Source organism: Garra rufa, chromosome 1 (genome assembly GCF_049309525.1).
Source record: "Garra rufa chromosome 1, GarRuf1.0, whole genome shotgun sequence".
In the NCBI taxonomy this organism is placed as follows: Eukaryota; Metazoa; Chordata; class Actinopteri; order Cypriniformes; family Cyprinidae; genus Garra; species Garra rufa.
In genome coordinates, this window is record NC_133361.1 from 10,642,635 (window position 1) to 10,667,831 (window position 25,197).

The 25,197-nt window shown below is 36.7% G+C and overlaps 2 protein-coding genes and 1 long non-coding RNA gene across 5 annotated transcripts in view; 1 reads left to right on the forward strand and 2 right to left on the reverse strand.

The window, feature by feature from the left end:
* Window positions 1-328: 328 nt before the first annotated feature.
* LOC141330187 (GTPase IMAP family member 8-like) lies at window positions 329-24,593 on the reverse strand. Of its 3 annotated transcripts, XM_073835507.1 has the most exons (6): window positions 24,231-24,593; window positions 23,911-23,973; window positions 21,695-21,769; window positions 20,076-20,984; window positions 18,746-18,853; window positions 329-2,026 (listed from the first exon to the last, which is right to left on the reverse strand). In XM_073835507.1, exons 3-6 carry the CDS (start codon window positions 21,711-21,713, stop codon window positions 1,002-1,004), a joined length of 2,061 nt encoding a protein of 686 aa, XP_073691608.1. In that variant the 5' UTR covers window positions 21,714-21,769; window positions 23,911-23,973; window positions 24,231-24,593; the 3' UTR covers window positions 329-1,001. The 3 variants fall into 3 exon arrangements, with proteins under 3 accessions (XP_073691608.1, XP_073691610.1, XP_073691607.1); XM_073835509.1 differs by lacking the exons at window positions 23,911-23,973; window positions 24,231-24,593 and adding an exon at window positions 21,532-21,577 and having other exon boundaries at window positions 21,695-23,195; XM_073835506.1 differs by lacking the exons at window positions 23,911-23,973; window positions 24,231-24,593 and having other exon boundaries at window positions 21,695-23,198.
* LOC141330603 (uncharacterized) lies at window positions 3,611-7,337 on the forward strand. Its single transcript, XR_012355197.1, has 3 exons — window positions 3,611-3,758; window positions 6,697-6,744; window positions 7,137-7,337. It is a non-coding gene; the product is annotated as an uncharacterized lncRNA (long non-coding RNA).
* Window positions 10,713-25,197, reverse strand: part of LOC141330426 (uncharacterized) — a 392,843-nt gene continuing 378,358 nt past the window's right edge. Inside the window, exons 2-9 of the mRNA XM_073835524.1 lie at window positions 15,929-16,080; window positions 13,236-13,278; window positions 12,749-12,847; window positions 12,172-12,237; window positions 11,699-11,815; window positions 11,500-11,564; window positions 11,205-11,419; window positions 10,713-11,120 (exon numbers count right to left, since the gene is read on the reverse strand). The gene's annotated coding sequence lies outside the window, so the exon portion shown is untranslated. The remainder of the gene's footprint in view (window positions 11,121-11,204; window positions 11,420-11,499; window positions 11,565-11,698; window positions 11,816-12,171; window positions 12,238-12,748; window positions 12,848-13,235; window positions 13,279-15,928; window positions 16,081-25,197) is intronic.

The following is a 25,197-nucleotide window of genomic DNA, read 5'->3' on the forward strand; positions in this document are numbered from 1 at the left end:
TTTCAATAAAAAAATACAAAAAACCTGAATGGCTTTATATTCTGAACTGTCAAAATCTATAGCAAAGAAATCTACAGCCTCTTCTTTAGCTTCCTAAACCAGAACAGTTTGCAAAAAGCTTCTACTTTCCTTTACAAAAGAGTAAGCAAACTGCAAGTGATATGCATTATGAGACAACTAAACATGATGTCAAACTCATAACAAAGCACAATAATATCATTTATGTCATGAAGCAAAATTATATACAAGAAAAAAAAAAAAACTTTTTGACTTTGGGGAGTAACTCTTTGAGTTGATCTGAGCATGTCGATCCTAAATTTAGGACTAATTTATTTTTTTTTTGCTCTAAGAGTGTTTCACAAAGCGTTTTAGGTCCTAAATCTGTGAAACATTGCGAACAGTGAAGAGGACTCCTAAGTCACTATGGCCAAATCCCAACTATCCTAAAACAGCTGTTGCTGGCAATCTGCCTCGCAACGTAAACATGTTAGAAACATTCGATGATAATGACCTTTTAAAATCGTATTACCATTGTATTGGAGGTTATGCCAACTTAAATTTTTATTTTGATTATATCCTTGTTTTCATTAACAAGTCTGACAAGAAGTATAGCTGTTCTTGCGTCCAGTTTGGTTTTCTTTTATGCTTTCATGTCTTACTATAAGCCATGATTATTCTACTTTGTTAATTAAAAGGCTGTTTAGCACAGATGTAAAAGGGCTGCCAATTAGTTAAACATATACTTGTTTATTTATTGACACTTAGCCTGCATTTTAAAATCTTTATTTGAATGAGGCAATTCACATTTTAAACCTTTATTTGAATATGGAAACATAATATTGCACTCTACAGTATTTTGATGAACAAATCTCTGACAGAGACGCCTCATCTATCAGCCAATCACTGTGTGCATAGCTAATAAGCATGCTGACATCATTCATAGCAGTGAGGTCAACCCTGTCCTTACTAAAAGTTTGTCTTGAGAGTACGGGCCCTGAAGTCTAACTAGGGATGAATTTTGTAATTGATTTAACTGAGGTACTAATTGAGTTAATTGAGTTACTAAATGAGTTAACTGTTTCTTGAAAACTTTTCAAATCAATATTCCCAGTAAAGTATGCCCAACCCAAACCTACAACCCCCGTTACAACCGCCTCTACAAGTACTTTATTGATCTTGTTCTGTCTCACTTCTTCCTCAGCCTCTCTACGTTTCACTTCAGCCTCTCTCTCCTTCTGCTCAGCTATTCTCAGTCTCTCTGTTTCCTCTGTCTGCTTCTTCTCAGCTATTCTCCGTCTCTCTTCTTCCTCTCTCAGCTTCTTCTCAGCTTCCATCCGTCTCTCTTCTTCCTCTCTCAGCTTTTTTTCAGCTTCCTTCCATCTCTCTTTTTCCTCTCTCTGCTTCTTTTTAGCTTCCTTCCATCTCTCTTCTTCCTCTCTCTGCCTCTTCTGAGCTTCCTTGTACACCTCATTTGTATAATGCTCTCCATTATTCTCTATCACCATTCTCTCTATCTTCTCCAGCAGTTTATTAACTTGTGATGGATTTTTATCTTTGTTATTGAAAACATGATACCTGGATTTACACTGTCTAACAAGCTCATTTATCTGCTTGTTTTCTGTCAGAAACTCCTCTATAGGTTTGTCTAACTGATCTCCTCTAGTGAACAGAATGATAGTGTAATTAGCAGCCTTTTCTCCAAAGTTTTTATGGATCCATTTTAAAGTATTTTTCTCTTCATCAGTGAATCTCGCATCCAGTCTGATGACCAAGAGGAACACGTGTGGACCAGGAACAGACATATGGACACATTTCTCCATCTCCTCCCTCAGTTGATTTTCATTTATGTTTGTATCGAACATTCCTGGAGTGTCGATCACAGTGACCCCATTCTGCTGATGTTTCTGGCACATCTTAGTCACCGATTCAGAAGAAATTTTTTCTTCAAAAAACTTTTCCACAAGGATAGTGTTTCCTGATGCACTCTTTCCAGTTCCAGTTTTTCCAATCAACATTATCCTGAGTTCTGAAAAGACAAATGGTCCAGGTATCAGTTTCAACTTCATCTCATGTGACCACTTGTGTTCAGATTACTTCAAAACCCTTCCCTATTTATTACACCATGTCACGCCCTATTACCCTATTCATCTGCAGTGTCTTGCCTTAAACATATCCAAAATCAATTGTCATATCTCAAAGTATATTAGTAGTCAATCTAGTATTGTAGATATATTAGTATAGATGTATGACTGGTAAAAATGTTTATACTACAGGGCCGTTGAATGCTTGAATCTGATTGGCTGACGAACGTTCTAGAGGTGTGCATTATTTTCAGGGAAACGCACGGCGAATGTAGTTCCAGGCAGCTTTAGACCGCAGTACATGTCTGTATCACTTCGCCACACGATTTCAGTTATTTCAAAGGTCTTTACAGCCCAAAATAGCAATATAACCAAAAGAAACAATGACACTGGCCAAACAAATAAATGCCAAACAGTAAATGACAGGATAAAAGAGAACATTCATGCTAATGTTGTTAGCGCTGGTCTGACGATTAACAACTTAAAAATGACATGACAATTGGTAACAATAGCGTGGTCTTAAAGAAAATTAACTTAAAGTTTAACTGTTAGTAGAGAAGATGCTGCCAGTCACCTTTGACAGACGCACAGACTTGAGAGAGGTTATTCATGCGCTTAATCTCTCTCTCCCTGTCTCTTTCTGACTGCCTGCTTGTCTGTCGGTCTGTCTAAACTTCATTATTAACTGCATTAGTTTGCTATCAATGGCTCAAGCAGGTCAAGGCTAGTTCTAAAATGACGTTTTGGAACTAGCAACAAAGCTGTTGGATGAGCTGCGTAAGAAATGAATCCTACTCACAGTAGCATTTTAAGGATAAAAATGGGACGAATGTCTTGAAATATATCATCTGATCGATGTCTTGAGGTGCGGTGACTGTAGTATAAGTGGAATAATTGACTTCAGTCCATAGAATTCCACGAAAATAATGCACACCTGAGGTGGTGACGCGAAGCAAATAAGAAAATTCTTATTTTCTAAGAATTCTACGGCCCATCATCAATTATTCTTTACTTAACCATACCTGAAATTGTAACTATTGCTAGCCAAATCTCATTTAGTAGTGAATGCATTAAAAGTAAGCATTTTTTTCTGCCATATACTTAAAGTTGCCATAGAATGGAAAACTGTATTTACCTTGGCATAGTTAAATAATAACAGTTCAGTACATGGACATGACATACCATGAGTCTCAAACACCACCATTTCCTGCTTCTTATATAAATCTGGTGTTTGCAAAAGACCAGCGAAAAATAGGTCAATTTCAACATAACACCGACTATTACCAACCCAGGCTCATTGGCAATACGTGACTCTGCCTACATTTCTGCAGAACCTGAAATACGTATCTCCAGGTACATTTGGCTGCACTTTTCGGGTGAACCGTCCACTAGAGGCGCTAATGTGTATTTTTTTCCTCCGTTTTAAATACACGTTTATTAAAGGTTAGAAAGCAAATTAAACAGTGCTCGGTCTTCTCAGCATACAAAACGTTTGTATTAAACTTGTTAATTCCACATTTTGAAGGTGCCAAAGACACACGTCTCGTCTGGATTTATCCTTTAACTTCGATGGAGAGCAGTTGCGTACAAATACCACGCAGCATCTTCTACGGCAATTACGTCACCAGCGAGGCTCAGTTCGACCAGTCCACCTGATACGTGTACACCTTCAAGCAGGTAAGTGACCGCGACAATCTTTTCATTATTTTAATTATTTCGGTGTTTCTGCATCACTTCCATGGGGTCATGTGTTAAAACGGAAGCTTAGTGGAATAGTTAGCACGGCTGCTAACGTTAGCCTACGATTGACATTAGCCTAAGCATTACCACTGTAACTGTAGTTTTACTATAGTATTTATAGTATATGCACACTAACCACTAGCTTACTATGGTTTTACCACTGTAATTGTAGTTTTACTATAGTATTTGTAGTATATGCACACTAACCACTAGCTTACTATGGTTTTACCACTGTAATTGTAGATTTACTATAGTATTTGTAGTATATGCACACTAACCACTAGCTTACTATGGTTTTACCACTGTAACCGTAGTTTTACTGTGGTATTTGTAGTATAAGCACACTAACCACTAGCTTACTATGGTTTTACCACTGTAACCGTAGTTTTACTGTGGTATTTGTAGTATAAGCACACTAACCACAAAGCTTACTATGGTTTTACCACTGTAACTGTAGTTTTACTGTGGTATTTGTAGGATATGCACACTAACCACTAGCTTACTATGGTTTTACCACTGTAATTGTAGTTTTACTATAGTATTTGTAGTATATGCACACTAACCACTAGCTTACTATGGTTTTACCACTGTAATTGTAGTTTTACTATAGTATTTGTAGTATATGCACACTAACCACTAGCTTACTATAGTTTTACCACTGTAACTGTAGTTTTACTGTGGTATTTGTAGTATAAGCACAGTAAACACAATGCTTACTATGGTTTTACCACTGTAACTGTAGTTTTACTATAGTATTTATAGTATATGCACACTAACCACTAGCTTACTATGGTTTTACCACTGTAATTGTAGTTTTACTATAGTATTTGTAGTATATGCACACTAACCACTAGCTTACTATGGTTTTACCACTGTAATTGTAGATTTACTATAGTATTTGTAGTATATGCACACTAACCACTAGCTTACTATGGTTTTACCACTGTAACCGTAGTTTTACTGTGGTATTTGTAGTATAAGCACACTAACCACTAGCTTACTATGGTTTTACCACTGTAACTGTAGTTTTACTGTGGTATTTGTAGTATAAGCACACTAACCACAAAGCTTACTATGGTTTTACCACTGTAACTGTAGTTTTACTATAGTATTTGTAGTATATGCACACTAACCACTAGCTTACTATGGTTTTACCACTGTAATTGTAGTTTTACTATAGTATTTGTAGTATATGCACACTAACCACTAGCTTACTATGGTTTTACCACTGTAATTGTAGTTTTACTATAGTATTTGTAGTATATGCACACTAACCACTAGCTTACTATAGTTTTACCACTGTAACTGTAGTTTTACTGTGGTATTTGTAGTATAAGCACAGTAAACACAATGCTTACTATGGTTTTACCACTGTAACTGTAGTTTTACTATAGTATTTGTAGTATATGCACACTAACCACTAGCTTACTATGGTTTTACCACTGTAACTGTAGTTTTACTGTGGTATTTGTAGTATAAGCACAGTAAACACAATGCTTACTATGGTTTTACCACTGTAACTGTAGTTTTACTATAGTATTTGTAGTATATCTGCACACTAACCACTAGCTTACTATGGTTTTACCACTGTAACCGTAGTTTTACTATAGTATTTGTAGTATATCTGCACACTAACCACTAGCTTACTATGGTTTTACCACTGTAACCGTAGTTTTACTATAGTATTTGTAGTATATGCACACTAACCACTAGCTTACTATGGTTTTACCACTGTAATTGTAGTTTTACTATAGTATTTGTAGTATATGCACACTAACCACTAGCTTACTATAGTTTTACTACTGTAACTGTAGTTTTACTGTGGTATTTGTAGTATAAGCACAGTAAACACAATGCTTACTATGGTTTTACCACTGTAACTGTAGTTTTACTGTGGTATTTGTAGTATAAGCACAGTAAACACAATGCTTACTATGGTTTTACCACTGTAACCGTAATTTTACTATAGTATTTGTAGTATATGCACACTAACCACTAGCTTACTATAGTTTTACCACTGTAACCATAGTTTTACTGTGGTATTTGTAGTATAAGCACAGTAAACACAATGCTTACTATGGTTTTACCACTGTAACTGTAGTTTTACTATAGTATTTGTAGGATATGCACACTAACCACTAGCTTACTATGGTTTTACCACTGTAACTGTAGTTTTACTGTGGTATTTGTAGTATATGCACAGTAAACACAACTCTTACTATGGTTTTACCACTGTAACTGTAGTTTTACTGTGGTATTTTTAGTATAAGCACAGTAAACACAACGCTTACTATGGTTTTACCACTGTAACTGTAGTTTTACTATAGTATTTGTAGTATATGCACAGTAAACACAACTCTTACTATGGTTTTACCACTGTTACCGTAGTTTTACTATAGTATTTTTAGTATAAGCACAGTAAACACAACTCTTACTATGGTTTTACCACTGTAACTGTAGTTTTACTGTGGTATTTGTAGGATATGCACAGTAAACACAACGCTTACTATGGTTTTACCACTGTAACTGTAGTTTTACTATAGTATTTGTAGTATATGCACAGTAAACACAACGCTTACTATGGTTTTACCACTGTAACCATAGTTTTACTATAGTATTTGTAGGATATGCACACTTACCACTAGCTTACTATGGTTTTACCACTGTAACCGTAGTTTTACTGTGGTATTTGTAGTATAAGCACAGTAAACACAATGCTTACTATGGTTTTACCACTGTAACCGTAGTTTTACCATAGTAACTTTGATTTTACGGTGTACTATTTGTAAAGCACAGTAACCACAATGCCTACCACACTTTTAAATGTTTTTTGTGAAGTAATTGTAATTCAGTATTTTTTTTTTCTGTCTTGCAGTTAGGTCAGATCACTTACGCCAGCAGCTCTTTTAAGAAGCAATCTCTGGTAAAAGCCATCGCTGTATGAACTGTAATTCATAATTAATTTACACATAGTTTTGCTCTCTCTCTCTTTCTTTGGTTCATCATGACATTTTTAAAATCTCATAATTTTGACCAATTCTGTTAGAAAGCTGCTAGAATTAACAGGGAACTTGAACTCAAAGCTCCAAGTGCTGATCTTGAAGAAGCTGTCAAAGAGGCTGAAAAGTCCTTCAATGATTCAATCTTTCACAGTAATGTTGAAGACATTTAGCTATAACTGATTTGCTTTAATCAACGCATCCTTATTGTTAGTGTTAATAATACCTTTCCTTACAGTCCTTCCTCTCAAATATTTTGGTCACAGATTTTGTTTAGCACATTGTCTCAACATGTGTGTATTTCTCTTTGTTTCAGGGTAAAGGGAAGACCAAAGGAAGGCCTGTCATTGGATTTGAATTGGGCCATGTTGTGCATTTCTGGAAAAGACCAAAAGCAAAGGCAAACATTCCAATGGTATGTCAATGTTGGTCTGAGCACCTGGACTGAACTGTACTGCAGTTACATTTTGCACAGCATCTGTACATACCCTACAGCCCCATCAGAAACAACAACCAACAAAGTGTCATGTCGAAGTATTTGTCATGTCGAAGTATTAATAATTCATACAATTTACCAAGCCAGCAAATGTATATGATATTGTACAAGTGTACTCATATAATATTCCATGATTTTTCACTTGTACTTGTGTCATTGGCCATTGCCTCAACTCTCATGTTAATTGTGTCCATTGTAAGTAGTCAGAGTGTTTATACCAATCCAGTTTATATTAAGTCCATCATATTCTCTCTATATTAACCTTTACAAATTTTCACTGCCTCTTCCTGTTCTAACAGTACATGATATCTGCCCACACCTCAGAGTCTGCCTTTCTTTCTATGTTGATTTTTATTTAACACATCTGTCTAAGAAGCACAAGTCTGGAAATGCTAGTTTATCTTGTCACAAATCAGATCATTAGTAAATTTGGCCAAATCAGATTGCTTAAAGCTGTCCTTACCAAGAGCAAGAACAACAATAAGAACTATTTTAGCATCCACACCAACGGACGATAGCGTTCTGTTTACTGTTATACACGCTACAGTCATCTGCCATCTGTTGTCAATGTTTTTGTTGTTCATCATGTGATAAATTCTCTTTCTTCCTGTCTTGCAGGATTTCTCACAGACTACTGATATATATACATATAGTGATAGTGACAGGAGTGTCCACAGTAGAGATGAGGGTGTTGCCTGTAGAGGAGAAAGTCAAATAATAATAAAATTATAATTGTTATTAACCAGTAATTTGTCTTGCATTTAGTCACAATAGAAGCAAACAACGATTACAGGACAGATATATTTTAAAGGTAATAATTGTAAAATATTGAAATATTGTTCTAATCATCGTTTGCCTATTAGTTTGTTAAACAGAAGCATTGAATATTATTTGGCATCTTAACGTTTTCTGCAAACAAATTCTCTTTTTATTTTTGACTATTAGACAATCTTTTTAAGGGGTTTTCTATTGCCTATTTCTTAATTACCTCTATACAAATGCATTTCAAATACAATCAACTGCTTGTTTTGTCTTTTTTTTTTTTCCGTAATGGCACAAACTGGAGAGAGAGAATGCTGTTCTGGGCACTTTTTATCTGTGAAAAGTTTGATATGTCAATAAACATTGGGAAATGACTACAAAATGTGTGATTCATTATTTTTTATTATTCTTATAGTTCATCTGGCAGGTCTAAGAATTGCAATTTTGTAAGGTCCATTTCCAGGAAACAGAAGTGATTAATTGTTTACCCTTAATACACTGTAAATGTTACAGAAGCACAATTAAACAGTAGAAAAAAGCTTCATGTTTAATCATTAGAGGTGCATGTTTTTTGTTTTGAAAGCAAATGAAACATTTTGAATTATTGTTCACAGCAATTTATATCAAAGTTTTGAGTTTAAATATTGTACATAAATTTATATTAGTGTGAACATAATTTACTATGGGAACCATTATGCCCTTATTTTAAAAAATAAAATAAAATAATCCTGGTAATCAATAAATCTATTGCTGCATCAAGTTAACCAAACTATCCAATCTGTTGTTCCAGTTTTATGTTGAGTGGGGACAAATAAATATTGAACTGATTATCTGTATTTGCCACAAGAACCCGGAAGATCATGTCATAAATGACCATATTTGGACAAGCAAACGAGACGACTCTGTTCAATTTGGTTGCCATTTGGAACTCGCTGTGATTGGACTATCTTTTAATCCAAATGAAAAACAACGCTTAATGTTACAAAGTCCGTGTTGCTCTTATTACATCAGTAATACCTTCAGTTAACAACGAAGTGTTGCTATGTTGTGAGAACTTCCTAATTTACCGAGATCGTAACCCTAACCCTAAGCAGATCTTAATTAAACTACAAATAACAGCGCCATTTTTTTCGTGTTCTATAGATAGAATGGCAGAGGTTTGTGGGTAATGTAGTTTAAAATGTTTATTATTAAAATAGTGGAAAATGCAATCTTTTTTGAACAAAGGTTTATCTAAACAAGTACACTGTGCAAATATCTATGACATATTTAAGAGGCATGCTGAAATTTGGTTTTTTACTAAGATCATTTTTTAAAACACCTTTATACCACCTTTCCATGAATGTTTGAAAACTGTGTCCAACAATATGTAATTAACATAGCATAAGTAGTTGTCCTGCCAATTTTCTCTTTGACATTATAATCAGACACTGATTTACAGCCATTTGAAATGTTCATTTTTTTGCTCTTCCATGGGACTCTACTGGGCCCCTGGGGATTGAAGGGCAGTCAAAACACACAAATCTATTATCATCATGGACAGCACACTGTGCTGAGTCACATTTTTTAGATTGTCTTTTCAAAAATTTGCCAATATGTAAGTTGAAAGTCATAGTTTTCTTAGAATAAGAATAGACATTTCCTAATTGAATTGTGTCCATTTATTTCATTAGATCAGGAGCAAGAATTGAGTGATGACAGGAAATGAAGACACCAGTTTAAACAATCAATACATATTGTGACACTTCTTTGTACTATCACACAATGTCAGTGTGTCATTCAGTAAGACAAGGTACAGACCGTGTGGTTTATGCAAAAGCTATACAATTCATGCAATGCAAAGGATCATAATATAAAAGACATCATTTGTATCTTTGTCAAATATTCCTCATCTTTGTCCATCTTTGCAAAACATCAGTAATGTGCATGCTCATCTTATTTATTATACAGTACAGGATTCATGTTGATCTTTCCCTGGTCCATCACCCTCAGCTGTGCATAAAGTGCCTGTAGCAATATACTGTAGTCCATGCAGTCTCTTCTAATGAATCTTTCAGCCTTCCCTTCATGTATTGAATGTCATTAATATGACCAAATGTCGCATCTTGATTAAAACACTCATGGTAATTATGTGTATTGTTTACACAATTAAATGGTGTATTTACCAAACATTCCTAATAAAGAATATTTACCATACTTTATTATCCAATACTTTGTGCTACATCATAAAGACAGCTAAAGTAGCCTATTAAGACAAATGATATTCAAGAGAAATAAAAATGGGTTATGTTAAAACCATATTATTTTAACCAGATGAAGCCTCCCAAATGCATGCATGGTTAAATGTCTTGAGCATCATAGAATCACATTCAGTTTCCTGCTCATCATCAGAGCTCTCTTGGTTTTCTTCCTCTTGCTTGCTTATCCATATCCCTATCTTAATAATCTCCTTCCATGTCATGAACAATTTGAAGTTGTTATCCAGCACACTACAGTACAACTGACGGACAAAAGACATGTGACCAATTTAAATCATATCACTTTATTGTCACAATACCATGATCACAAGTGTACAGGTGGTGACATTTTTTTGTGAAAACTGCAGCATAAAAGTATAGACAACAAATGCTCAATGCAGGCAACACACACATATAAGGGACTCAATACAGGTAGAGAACAATAAGGTAAATAGTATGCTATACAGAGAGCATGAAATTAAAACAATAATCACAGTACGCATACCTTTGCAGTGCAGTGTGGAATGAATCAGTTCAAACAGAATGTCATGGTGCAGAATAATAGCGAGTTAGAGTCCAGACAGTGCAACTGATAGAGAGCAGTGCATATGAGCTTGATGTGCTGTGTATTGTTTCTGGTATAAGTTCAGTGCAGTCTAATTGCCTGTGGAAAAATGTGTCTGCTGGTGCAGGTTCTGCAATAACTTCTGCCTGATGGTAACGATGAGAAAAATCCATGGCTCTGGTGGCTGGAGTCTCTGATGGTCCTCTATGCTTTCCTCACACACCAACTGATGTAAATATCCTGGAGGGACATAACATGTATTTAGGGTGTTGTAAATTAATAAACAATATATATCTTTATTTTTAATTGTTGCATTGGACTTACCATTGATTCTTGTTGGAGATATGAGCCAAATGGATCCCTTCACAACTATTTTGCAGTTGTCATTTGTGAAGTTTACTTTTACGGGCCGTAACATCTGAGCTGTCACAGTAGAATTGTTCAGGAATGCAGTCCTCATCGCAGTTTACTGGCGGTTTCAGGCTGCAATGCTGCATCTGGTGGCCATTGAATTGATATGGTCAACTGGCTTCACCCTCCTTCAAACAAACAAAACAATAAGTCAACAATAATTCCAGAGAAATAGTGTTGATGAATAGGTGCAGGTGTTAGTACTCACCATATTTGGCCAATCCTGCCCAAATTCCAGAGATGATAGCACAGTTGATTTGCCAATTCTAGGAGCTATAAAAAAAAAAAAAAAAAAGTGCATGTGAAAAATGGTAACGGCTGTCTTTTGAGAGATTAACATCCATTGCTATACCCCATATAACCCTAACCCCAACCCGTATAACTACATTGCTTGAATACATACATACCAGTAGAAATGTGCAAATTTTCAGCTCTGTGTTTGGGCACAAGAAGACCATGTTCATTCCTCATTCATCAGGACTGGCTTGCCGGGACTGATTTTCTTTGCTTTTTTTGGTCTTCATCTTTAAAACAATACAATATTTATTGACCCAATTTTTAATTATTATTGTTGTTTAAACATATAAATTAAGCAGTTATAATTATATACTTCAAACTCAAGTTCCCGGGCAACTCTAGCAGTCTCCTGAGTTCATCTGTATACATTTCTATTCAGAGTCTGAGAAAAGGCCATCATGCAAACTCTAAGCTTCTATTTTTCAACAGAGCACAAACTAATGTGTTAAGTGAGGGAGTAAAGAAATAAGATGAAGAGAAATAGGCAGAATTGTGTAAGTTTAACAGAATGAGAAGCAAGCAGCATTAGAAAAAAAAAATTATTTAACAGCAAACTAAAATGAATTATTTTAAATATGATTACCTGCTGATGGTTTTGTTGTAAGCAGTTTAAACGCCTCTTCACACCAAGGATGAGTCCACACCGCAGCTATTTGACATAAAATGACAGAAACAATATGGTTGGAATCTCTTTCAGAATTTTTTTTTCCAGATGTTGAACAATGAAAACATTGACAGCCAATCAAAATCCACCACACAAATAGCCTGAGCATTTAAATGCAGACAACATAACTGCAGCATACGCTTATGATAAAAAGAATGTTATTTTCTGTTAGTGTGAAATATAAACAATTAAAATAGTCATTATAATTCTTGCTCTTGGTGTGAACAGCTTTAAGTGATCTGATTTGGCCAAATTAACTGAAGGTCTGATTTCTCACATGACTAGTTAGAGATGGGAGTGAGTGTTGACTAGAGGAGAAATAAAAAAAATAATCAGTAGACATGCAAGGCTTGGTAAATTGTATTAGTTATTAATATTTCGACATGACACTTTGTTGGTTGGTGTTTCTGATGGGGCTGTAGGGTATGTACAGATGCTGTGCAAAATGTAACTGCAGTACAGTTCAGTCCAGGTGCTCAGACCAACATTGACATACCATTGGAATGTTTGCCTTTGCTTTTGGTCTTTTCCAGAAATGCACAACATGGCCCAATTCAAATCCAATGACAGGCCTTCCTTTGGTCTTCCCTTTACCCTGAAACAAAGAGAAATACACACATGTTGAGACAATGTGCTAAACAAAATCTGTGACCAAAATATTTGAGAGGAAGGACTGTAAGGAAAGGTATTATTAACACTAACAATAAGGATGCGTTGATTAAAGCAAATCAGTTATAGCTAAATGTCTACAACATTACTGTGAAAGATTGAATCATAGAAGGACTTTTCAGCCTGTTTCACAGCTTCTTCAAGCTTTGGAGCTTTGAGTTCAAGTTCCCTGTTAATTCTAGCAGCTTTCTAACAGAATTGGTCAAAATTATGACATTTTAAAAATGTCATGATGAACCACAGAAAGAGAGAGAGAGAGCAAAACTATGTGTAAATTAATTATGAATTACAGTTCATACAGTGATGGCTTTTACCAGAGATGGCTTCTTAGCTGCTGGAGAAGGTGATCTGACATAACTGCAAGACAGAAACAAATACTGAATTACAATTACTTCACAAAAAAACATTTAAAAGTGTGGTAGGCATTGTGGTTACTGTGCTTTACAAATAGTACACCGTAAAATCAAAGTTACTTTGGTAAAACTACAGTTACAGTGGTAAAACCATAGTAAGCATGGTGTTTACTGTGCTTATACTACAAATACTATAGTAAAACTACGGTTACAGTGGTAAAACCATAGTAAGCGTTGTGTTTACTGTGCATATACTACAAATACTATATTAAAACTACAGTTACAGTGGTAAAACCATAGTAAGTGTTGTGTTTACTGTGCATATACTACAAATACTATATTAAAACTACAGTTACAGTGGTAAAACCATAGTAAGCATTGTGTTTACTGTGCTTATACTACAAATACCACAGTAAAACTATGGTTACAGTGGTAAAATCACAGTAAGCTAGTGGTTAGTGTGCATATCCTACAAATACTATAGTAAAACTACAGTTACAGTGGTAAAACCATAGTAAGCGTTGTGTTTACTGTGCATATACTACAAATACTATATTAAAACTACAGTTACAGTGGTAAAACCATAGTAAGCGTTGTGTTTACTGTGCTTATACTAAAAATACTATAGTAAAACTACAGTTACAGTGGTAAAATCATAGTAAGCGTTGTGTTTACTGTGCATATCCTACAAATACCACAGTAAAACTACAGTTACAGTGGTAAAACCATAGTAAGCTAGTGGTTAGTGTGCATATACTACAAATACTATATTAAAACTACAGTTACAGTGGTAAAACCATAGTAAGCGTTGTGTTTACTGTGCATATACTACAAATACTATATTAAAACTACAGTTACAGTGGTAAAACCATAGTAAGAGTTGTGTTTACTGTGCATATACTACAAATACCACAGTAAAACTACAGTTACAGTGGTAAAACCATAGTAAGCTAGTGGTTAGTGTGCATATACTACAAATACTATATTAAAACTACAGTTACAGTGGTAAAACCATAGTAAGCGTTGTGTTTACTGTGCATATACTACAAATACTATAGTAAAACTACAGTTACAGTGGTAAAACCATAGTAAGAGTTGTGTTTACTGTGCATATACTACAAATACCACAGTAAAACTACAGTTACAGTGGTAAAACCATAGTAAGCTAGTGGTTAGTGTGCATATACTACAAATACTATATTAAAACTACAGTTACAGTGGTAAAACCATAGTAAGAGTTGTGTTTACTGTGCATATCCTACAAATACCACAGTAAAACTACAGTTACAGTGGTAAAACCATAGTAAGAGTTGTGTTTACTGTGCTTATACTACAAATACCACAGTAAAACTACAGTTACAGTGGTAAAACCATAGTAAGCATTGTGTTTACTGTGCTTATACTACAAATACCACAGTAAAACTACAGTTACAGTGGTAAAACCATAGTAAGCTAGTGGTTAGTGTGCATATACTACAAATACTATAGTAAAACTACAGTTACAGTGGTAAAACCATAGTAAGCATTGTGTTTACTGTGCTTATACTACAAATACCACAGTAAAACTACAGTTACAGTGGTAAAACTATAGTAAGCTAGTGGTTAGTGTGCATATACTACAAATACTATAGTAAAACTACAATTACAGTGGTAAAACCATAGTAAGCTAGTGGTTAGTGTGCATATACTACAAATACTATAGTAAAACTACAATTACAGTGGTAAAACCATAGTAAGCTAGTGGTTAGTGTGCATATCCTACAAATACCACAGTAAAACTACAGTTACAGTGGTAAAACCATAGTAAGCTTTGTGGTTAGTGTGCTTATACTACAAATACCACAGTAAAACTACGGTTACAGTGGTAAAACCATAGTAAGCTAGTGGTTAGTGTGCTTATACTACAAATACCACAGTAAAACTACGGTTACAGTGGTAAAACCATAGTAAGCTAGTGGTTAGTGTGCATATACTACAAATACTATAGTAAATCTACAATTACAGTGGTAAAACCATAGTAAGCTAGTGGTTAGTGTGCATATACTACAAATACTATAGTAAAACTACAATTACAGTGGTAAAACCATAGTAAGCTAGTGGTTAGTGTGCATATCCTACAAATACCACAGTAAAACTACAGTTACAGTGGTAAAACCATAGTAAGCTTTGTGGTTAGTGTGCTTATACTACAAATACCACAGTAAAACTACGGTTACAGTGGTAAAACCATAGTAAGCTAGTGGTTAGTGTGCTTATACTACAAATACCACAGTAAAACTACGGTTACAGTGGTAAAACCATAGTAAGCTAGTGGTTAGTGTGCATATACTACAAATACTATAGTAAATCTACAATTACAGTGGTAAAACCATAGTAAGCTAGTGGTTAGTGTGCATATACTACAAATACTATAGTAAAACTACAATTACAGTGGTAAAACCATAGTAAGCTAGTGGTTAGTGTGCATATACTATAAATACTATAGTAAAACTACAGTTACAGTGGTAATGCTTAGGCTAATGTCAATCGTAGGCTAACGTTAGCAGCCGTGCTAACTATTCCACTAAGCTTCCGTTTTAACACATGACCCCATGGAAGTGATGCAGAAACACCGAAATAATTAAAATAATGAAAAGATTGTCGCGGTCACTTACCTGCTTGAAGGTGTACACGTATCAGGTGGACTGGTCGAACTGAGCCTCGCTGGTGACGTAATTGCCGTAGAAGATGCTGCGTGGTATTTGTACGCAACTGCTCTCCATCGAAGTTAAAGGATAAATCCAGACGAGACGTGTGTCTTTGGCACCTTCAAAATGTGGAATTAACAAGTTTAATACAAACGTTTTGTATGCTGAGAAGACCGAGCACTGTTTAATTTGCTTTCTAACCTTTAATAAACGTGTATTTAAAACGGAGGAAAAAAATACACATTAGCGCCTCTAGTGGACGGTTCACCCGAAAAGTGCAGCCAAATGTACCTGGAGATACGTATTTCAGGTTCTGCAGAAATGTAGGCAGAGTCACGTATTGCCAATGAGCCTGGGTTGACTATTACGCAATAGTAACGATCGTTAATAGTTACACCCCCAACATTTGCATCGCCCAATCATCATTAACTTCAGTACATCAGTAAAATAAGGCGAGCCACTGAAGGGACATGGTTAGCTTAATGCTAGCGGTAGCATGTTACATTGCAGTACATAACATTTCACTTACCACAAGCAACAAACCTTCACTAACAAGCAACAAACCTTGTGTGGTAAGTACTCGTGTCACTGCATTATAACGTTACACAGATCACATGCGATTACTATAGTGAGAGGAAAACGTTGCCGATTCAAAGCAGCAGATTTAACAAACCGCATATTAAAAGCAGCTAGAGCTCCGTAATTAATTATATATTTCCTCCATGTGCCAGCTATTGAGATGAGCAGCTCTGTGAAACAGCCAATCAGAGCAGAGCCCCTCATTAATATTCACGGACCTTCCAAATAAGGCAATAACAGAGCATTTCATTCTAGGGACAAATCCTAGGGTTGTAAATGAACTTGTAAAACCATTCCTGGAGATTTTTTTTTTTTTTTTTTTTGCCACCAAAACAAACACACCCAAATCTCAATAGGACCGCGCCCCTATTTTGATCTCCCCGCCCCACACGTGTTACAATGGTAATTAAGGTTGAATATGTTTGGTAGTATTGTGTGTTTTAACCATTGACTTCCCGATCCCTAAGTTCTCTCCACCGCTGGAAAGCTGCTCCGATATTTACACGGGTCCTACTTCTTGCTTGATCGTAACCCTTCTTCTTAATGTGTTGATGTATTTTTTTTCTCTTTTTTTTTAATCTGACATCTTTGCTAATGTCTGTCCTGTGCACTCAAAATGACCGCATATTTCTGCCTATCATTACTAGAGATGCCCCTGCTTATTGGCAGAAAGTGTGTTTAGGGACACTGTGGTCAAATGTGTTTTTCAAATAAAGCTTATTGCACCTTTAAAGGAGTAGTTCACTTTCAGAACAAAAATGTACAGATAATGTACTCACTCCCTTGTTATCCAAGATGTTCATGTCTTTCTTTTTTCAGTCGTAAAGAAATTATGTTTTTGAGTCAAACATTTCAGGATTTCTCTCCATATAATGGACTTCTATGGTGCCCCCGAGTTTGAACTTCCAAAATGCAGCTTCAAAGGGCTCTAAACGATCACAGATGAGGAAAAAAGGGCCTTATCTAGCAAAATGATGGTTTATTTAAAAAAAAAAAAAAAATACAATTTATATACTTTTTAACCTCAAATGCTTGTCTTGTCTAGCTCGGCAAGAAGAGCATTTGAGATTAAAAACTATATAAGTTGTAAATGTTTTTTGAAAAAAAAAAAAACTCATTTCCCTAGATAAGACCCTTTGTCCTCGGCTGGGATCATTTAGAGCCCTTTAAAGCTGCTTTTAAAATGCATTTTGGAAGTTCAAACTTGGGGGCACCATAGAAGTCTACTATATGGTGAGAAATCATGAAATGTTTTCCTCAAAAAAAAAAAAAAAAAAAAAAAAAAAAAAAAAACACAATTTCTTCACAACTGAAGAAAGAAAGACATGGACATCTTGAATGACAAGGGGGTGAGTACATTATCTGTAAATTCTTGTTCTGAAAGTGAACTACTCCTTTAAGTGGTTTAATGAGGAATACAAGAGGAACACAACTGCCTGCAAAGGTTTTTTTTCTTCTTCCCCAAACCAGAAACACAATTTAAAAAAAAAATAAAAAAAATAAACAAGCTTAAATAAAATTGTGTATTCGCACTCAGTGAGTTTGACTGACATCTTCAGTGATTATAAAGTAAGGGCTGTTTGCACACTATCTGGCTAATTTAATTTGCAATTTGAAGAAAACCTTGGATGAGGCTCCATGACCTTTCCTAAAAATATAGGCTACTTCACAATTTCAAAAAGTGACAAAAAACAGGCTTTTTTTTTTTTTTTTTTTTTTTACAATTGAACAAAATTGTAAAAAAAACAAAACAAAAATAAATAAATAAATAAATAAATCAAGAGCAAAATGTATGGCTCATGAGTGCTCAATAAGTGCCCCTCTGCACCATCTGCTGGTTGTGCTGTTTTTTTCCCTTTCTTTTTTAAATTAAAGTGTTTTTTTTCTACAGTGTGTTCCTATAAGTTTTTGTTTTATCAATAGGGTGAATCTTGTTATTCATCACATCAAAAATAACATTTAAATTGGATAATAATCAGACATTTGATTGTATTTTAAGGCTGATGCTGTTGTTAAAAACATTTGAGGTGTTTTCTGTCTGATATTGCTTTACCTTTGCAAGCATTTTGAGCATGCATTTCAATTTGTCAAATGGCTTAAACACGTGTGAATGTGCTTGTAAATTGAGGGTTAATAATGAAAGAAAATGTTGGACTGTCATGTCGAGGGAGTAAGATTTGATTACATCATCAGAGATTGTCATACCTTTTTTAGTCATTAGAGTATCAGTATTTAAGATGTGCTTCAGCATGATGAAGAGCAGCAGAAGACCACAAATGAGCATAAAACACACCACCAAATATCCACTTCCACCTGACAAACAGGGAGAAAACACACAGATATCCAATAAGAACAATAAACTCCATATTATAAGATATGGGGGCCGAAATCCCCCTGAGATGTGTGGCCAACTACAAGAAACATCTGGCCTTTGTGATTATTCATGTCAAATACTTATTTCACTCATTAAAACGCAAATCAATGTATAACTTTCTTGAAGCACATGTTTTTTTTGTGTGTGTTCTGTCTCTCACTGTTCAAATAAACCTACAAATTTATATATAAAATTATAGACTGATCATTTCTTTGTCAGTGGAGAAATGTACAAAATCAGCAGGGGATCAATTTTTTTTTTTCCCTCACTGTACATAAGCATGGGAAATTATGAAAATGTGCCTTGCAAACCACTAATGACAGGTTTGCTAGGAATAGCATGGTCATTAATTGACACAAAAGGCTGAAAAGTCCTATGGTGTAAAGAAGTATCTCTTCATTAAAAGTATCGGCATTGTATAGAAAACAAAATAAGTGGTATCGCCCATGCCTAATAACGAATAGGCTTCAGGGAAATGTATCAGAGTAAAAGTATACATTTTAATTAGGAAATGCATTGGAATTAAAGTTAAAGTTGGCTGAAATATAGCCACAGTAGGTAATAGTTCAAACATGCAGAAATTGAATAAATAAATAAATAAATAAATTGTAAGAGCGCTTTTTTTCAAACAAGGGTCTCATGAACAACTATCACAACTGAAGAGACAGCTGTTGATCATGCAGGTAACAGCACACAGTATGATGATTCAAGCATAAATAAACTTTTAAACTTAGTAATTTTATGTTTATTAAATACAGCTATCATTTTGTTTTGTGGACTGTAAACATTTGTTGATATGCTAAAAACATATAGCACTACTGTTCACCATTGACTATTGTATTAAGAGTTTTACAGAAAGTTTTCCAACATTTCGTCACCTTAGAATTATAAGGTTCTATCTGACATTTTTGTCAAAACTGAGTTATTCACATATTCTTATTCTGTGTTAACTTATTTACATTATTTGATGTTTCTTTTGTAAGCTTTGTACATTTTGGGCCTTTTTTTAGAAAACAAAAATGGTTCTATTTACAGAAGTCTATGGAATGTAAAAACTTTGAAGCTCAATATCTCGAAAGTGCTTAGAATGCAGATAGAACCTTATGATTCTAAGGTGACGATTTGTAATTAAAGTGTAATCATTTTATTAAAAGCTCTCACCTGCTTTAGTTGGATTTGTTTGTTTTGTTGTCTGTTGCTTCTTCTGGCTGTTTTCCTGTTTTTGTAATTCTTTTTTTTCAACCACTCTTTCACGTGGGAATGTCAGAGATCTATTTATTGGAGTCATTACTTGCAGAACTGTTTCTTCATATACATCAGTTGTTTTCTTTCTTAGTCGACATTTTTCAGGTTCAAACACAGTTGCTCCATCTTCTGTTGCACTACTCATTTTAAAAGTATCTTGCATTGCTGGCTCTTGTCTGCCTTTTTCTTCCTCTTTTTTTCTGTAGTATTCTTCTTGTTTTTTCTTTTCTTTTGTGCTGCTTGTTTGAGACACTGAGTCAGTCTTGTTATTGAAATGCTCCTTTTGTTTGATAAATTCATTGATTTTCTTTAAAAGACATTTGATTTGAGTTTGAGTAACTTCACTTTTACTATTGATCACATGATATTGTGCACTACATTTACTGATTAGGTCCTGACATTTTTCACTAAGTTTAAATTCTTTCCGTTGTTTCTTTGACATTCCTTCTCTTCCAGTGAACAGCACCATGGTGAACTTTAAAGCTTGATCTCCAAAGATCTCCTCAATTTTCTCAACAACGTTCCTCTCGTCCTCTTTGAAGGTCTCCATGTTGGCGACGAGCAGGAACACATTAGGACCAGGATCACAGAGATCCAGGCTCTTCATCATTTGCTCCTGCAGCTCTTTATCAGTCAGGTGAGTGTTAAAGAATCCTGGAGTGTCAATGATGGATATGTTTCTGTCTTCTACTCTTCCTCTCTGTATCTCACACACTGTGGTTCTGCTCTCTTTAAATGCCTCTTGACCCAGTATTGCGTTTCCTATTGAACTCTTTCTAGCACCAGAAACTCCTAGTAGAACAATCCTCAGATCCTGCGAATCACCTGTCAAACAATGCATGTCATTAGCTGTAGCTCTTCATGATTTGTAAATTCCAGTATTCTAACTATTTCATCCCCAGTTAAATACATTGTCCCAGTCTTCTGCTTCTGTGAATCATGTACAATTTCATGTTATCATTTGGTGACATCTGTGTCCTATAACATTTCTGAATATACATGTCTTTTATTGAATGTTCATTTGTTTTGTTTTTTACACAAAAGCATGGGCAAAGTAACTATATGGTCAACTGGGTAGCTACTTGTCCAAGAGTATTTTTATTCGTATAAAACCTATATTTCTAGGTAATTTATTGATTGGATCCTGTTTTTTTTTTTTTTCTTTTATAAATGATTTAAATTTTTTGGTAATGGTGACAGATTTAAAAATTAAAAATTGAACGGCACACAGCGATTTGAGCCACGGCAGACTCAAAGGAGATGGCGGGCAAGTTGCAACATGCGACAGGAGAGTGGACTACCTCGGCGGTAGGTGTACACTAGCGTGTGCTTTTCCCGAAGCATTGGTAGGAACCGGCGGAGGGCAACTTACCTGATCCTGCGATCCCACCTTGTCACTAGTGTGTCATACTAGTGTTCTTTCAAATACATTGGATAAATCAATTGGATAAACAGATTTAATTTAGTTTACTAAAATCAAAAGATTAATTACAGTGTAAAGTATTATTATATTAGGTAATTTAATTTACACTAACCTTCATACTCAGATGCCATTATGTCTCACGAAGTGTGTTTTTGTCAGTCCCTTCGTCTTTGTTTGACTGTAGAATCTAGAAAAGTGAAACGAAATTTTAACCTTGCCCATTTAACCATAGTATATTACTTTTCATTAAGACCCTAAATAATCACATCAACTTTTGGAAAATAGGCATCCAATGACCCCTGCAAGAATAACTACAGAACAGAAATATACAACATTCAAATCTACATATATACACACTGGAAAAACCAAATCAGTTATGCTATTATTAGACTGAATCCAAGTGTAGTAAATATATGTGAAATAAATGGCTTAGATAAGATGCGGGCTTTATCGTAGTCACTTGTCCACACAAACTCACGATATATTATTAATTATTCATTCTACAACACATTCATTAAAGAACTATCATACATGCACTTACATGTTGTCTTTAACACACAGCTTGAACGTGTATCATCACAATACCAAGCAAAGTTTAAATTCAGTCCAAATTTTGAAGAAACCTTGGTGGTACTTTGTGCAGTCGGCTCAACCGGAACTGAAAGTTATTGACACGCTGTAACTCATGATCTGATTGATCATTCCTTCCCAACAGCTTATAATTGAATTCAGTCTCCAAAATGACAGCATGCTACTCTATGATGTAATAGTGTGAATAAACACTGCCTCTGCAGAAGAAGATCAACAGCTGCTTCAACAACACTGCCTGTTTAGCCTTGCCAACCAATTCTACATAACTGCCTGATCAGGGGAGGACTGGGACACAATTTCAGGCTGGGAAATGCACAGCCACTCCCCCGTGCATCCACTCATTTAGGTTTTAGCTGAGGAGCCGAGCCGTAGAAGCCCAGCTCTGCAGATGTCTGCTAGAGAGTCGCCGTTCTAGCGCATAGGAGGAGGCAACACTCCGGTGGAGTGAGCTCAAACTCATAGGGGACACGGCTCACCTTGGCCTTCGTACGCCAAGGTCATGGCATCAACCACCCAATGGGCCAGCCTCTGCTTGGAGCCAGCATTCTCCTTCCGCTGTCCCCCATAGCAAACAAAGAGCTGCTCGGAGCATCTGAAGCTCTGGGTGCGGTCCACGTAAACAAGCAGGTGTGTGCCTCCTCTGGGGGCAGAGGTTGCAGGTTCATCACCTGGCCCGGAAGGGCATGGTGGAAACCTTGGGCACGTAACTGGGCCGGGGTCGCAGGAAAACGTGAGAGAAGGCCGGCCCCATTTCAAGGCATGTCTGTAGGTCCTCTACCCTTTTGATGAAAGCGAGCGTGATGCAGGAGCGATGTCTTAAGGGACAAGAATTTAAACTCGACTGAACCAGCGGCTCGAAGGGGCTCCCTGAAGGACTTGGAGGACAATGGAGAGATCCCAAGAGGGGAACACTCTGTCCACTGCATCAAAATATGCTGCAACAGCTGCAACATACACTTTGAGATGAACATACACAGTCAATGAACAGACCCCACCTCGGAGCGTAGGCTTGCCTCTTAAAGGGGGCTCTAGCCTGAGTGATAGTGACTACCATGGCCTGTGGGAGGCCAGTGAGGTCTACCACGTCCTGTCCAGAAGCCACATGTGCAGGTACCACTGATCTTGCACAGGGTCTGTGCAAGGAGGCTCACTGGGGGAAAGGCGTACTTGGGACCCGGGCCAGCTGTGTGCCAGTGTGTCCCTGCCGAGGGAGTCTTGCTGAGGGAGTAAAAGAGCTGGCAATGGGAGGATTCCTGGGAGGCCAACATAACTATCTGAGCTCTCCTGAATGTGATGTTGTCCGTGCAGATGACCATGGTCCTGTGGCGCAGCATTGGAAGAAACCGACGCAGTGCAAGAAGCACTTCTACAACTCCAGACAATTGATATGCCATTGCAGTCAAGGTCCCTGCTAGGAGCCCGAATCTGCTTGACCACGGGCTGAATAGGCGGTGACATTCCGGGGAAACGCCAATCCGGAGAGTGCCACAATGCCATGCCCATCTCGGGACTCGGTCATGTAGCCAGCGCTGAAGCGGTCTCAAAGTTTGGTGAAGATGTGGGAAACAGGGACAGGCCAAATGGGAGGACTTTATACTAATGAACCCGATCCCCAAAACAAGCCAAATTAACGGTCTGTGTCGAAGCAATCGAGACATGGAAGTACACATCCTTCAGGTCAATGGTTGCAAACCAATCCAGTTCAGAACTCGAAAACCCAGGATTGATCTAACCCACCATACTTTTCTCAGCTGGAGGAAGGGTCTTGACTGCATCCTTTCACCAGGAGAACAGCAATCTCTGTACACAGGACAAAGCATACGTGTCCAAGGACAGATATAAAGGACGCCCTGAACCTGGGCAGACGCCATCTGGATCAACCAATGAGACATGGCTAGAAGTTGTTAAAAACAAGCTCCAGCCTGCATGCAAGTGGGATCAGCAAAGTGTTGAGCAAAGCAGCAAAGCAGCCCAGAAGCAGAAGGGGAAGGGGAGTGGACTAAACCCAGAAGGAAGAACGTTCTGGAGAAAAGTCAGGCTGCTTAAGCAGATCTAACCTCTTCCCTGGTTCCCACGTTGGCAAATTCAGGCTTCGAGTCCAAGGAGGCAGCAGCGTTACTCAGGAACAGAACATGGGCTAGAAACCTAGAAATGGAGGAAATTGCTCTTTCTGTGAGTGGGTGGGAACCACAAACTCGTGGGTCAGCGGCAGCTGAGCACACAGAAGCTCTTGGCCCCTTCCCCGGGAGTGGGGCACAGGTGTCATCATCCCCGAAGAGCAATCTCCGGTATTCCAGGCTGCTCGAGTCAGGGATGCTACCTCATAGCTCTGCGGAGTTTTGTAGGACCCTGAGCAGCGGGCGACACTGCTGCGACCAGCTCAATGCCGGAAGGGGCTGCCTCCTTGGAGGGCGGAGCTGGGAAGACCGCAAGGGGGCTGTAGGGTTGGGCGATATGCAAAAAAAAAAAAAAAAATGGCTTAGAAAATATCGCAATATCCAAAATTATCGCCTAACCAGGCCACGCCCCCGCCGAGATGATATTGCCCACATTCACAAACACACCAGAAAACATCAGTTTTGCTGTTATGTTGGTGTTGCTAATTATTTTCACTGGTATCCTAGTTCGGAGGTCTCTTTTAGCCCATTTATAATGAAATAAAAATAACTGCTTCATTTATTTAGAGTAATTTAAAATTCTGTTTTTGTATTTAAATTTTTATAATTTTTATTTTATTAATTAAAATACCACTCCAACGATAACGGGCTGCCAACACTGAAACTCCGAACACGTTAGAGATGCGCGGATGAGCTCAAACGTCATCCGAATGCGCAGCTTCAAATAAATTATCCGCCAGCACCTATATTTTTCTCTGATTTAGCTAACCGCACCCGATCATCATATTACAATTATTTTAATTCTTGATTTAATTATGATATGATTAATTGACGGTTCATTTTAACAGCTGATCTGCACATCACTGCGCTTAATAACTCGTGCTTTTAAGGCCAAATCCACGTTAAC

Excerpts from the sequence above, each read along its gene's own strand:
- LOC141330187 (XM_073835507.1), bottom strand. Across the intron at positions 18,854-20,075 it reads AACAAATCCAACTAAAGCAG|GTGGAAGTGGATATTTGGTG; the intron begins GTGAGAGCTTTT and ends CCTGTTTGTCAG. Across the intron at positions 2,027-18,745 it reads TACTCTAATGACTAAAAAAG|AACTCAGGATAATGTTGATT; the intron begins GTATGACAATCT and ends TTGTCTTTTCAG.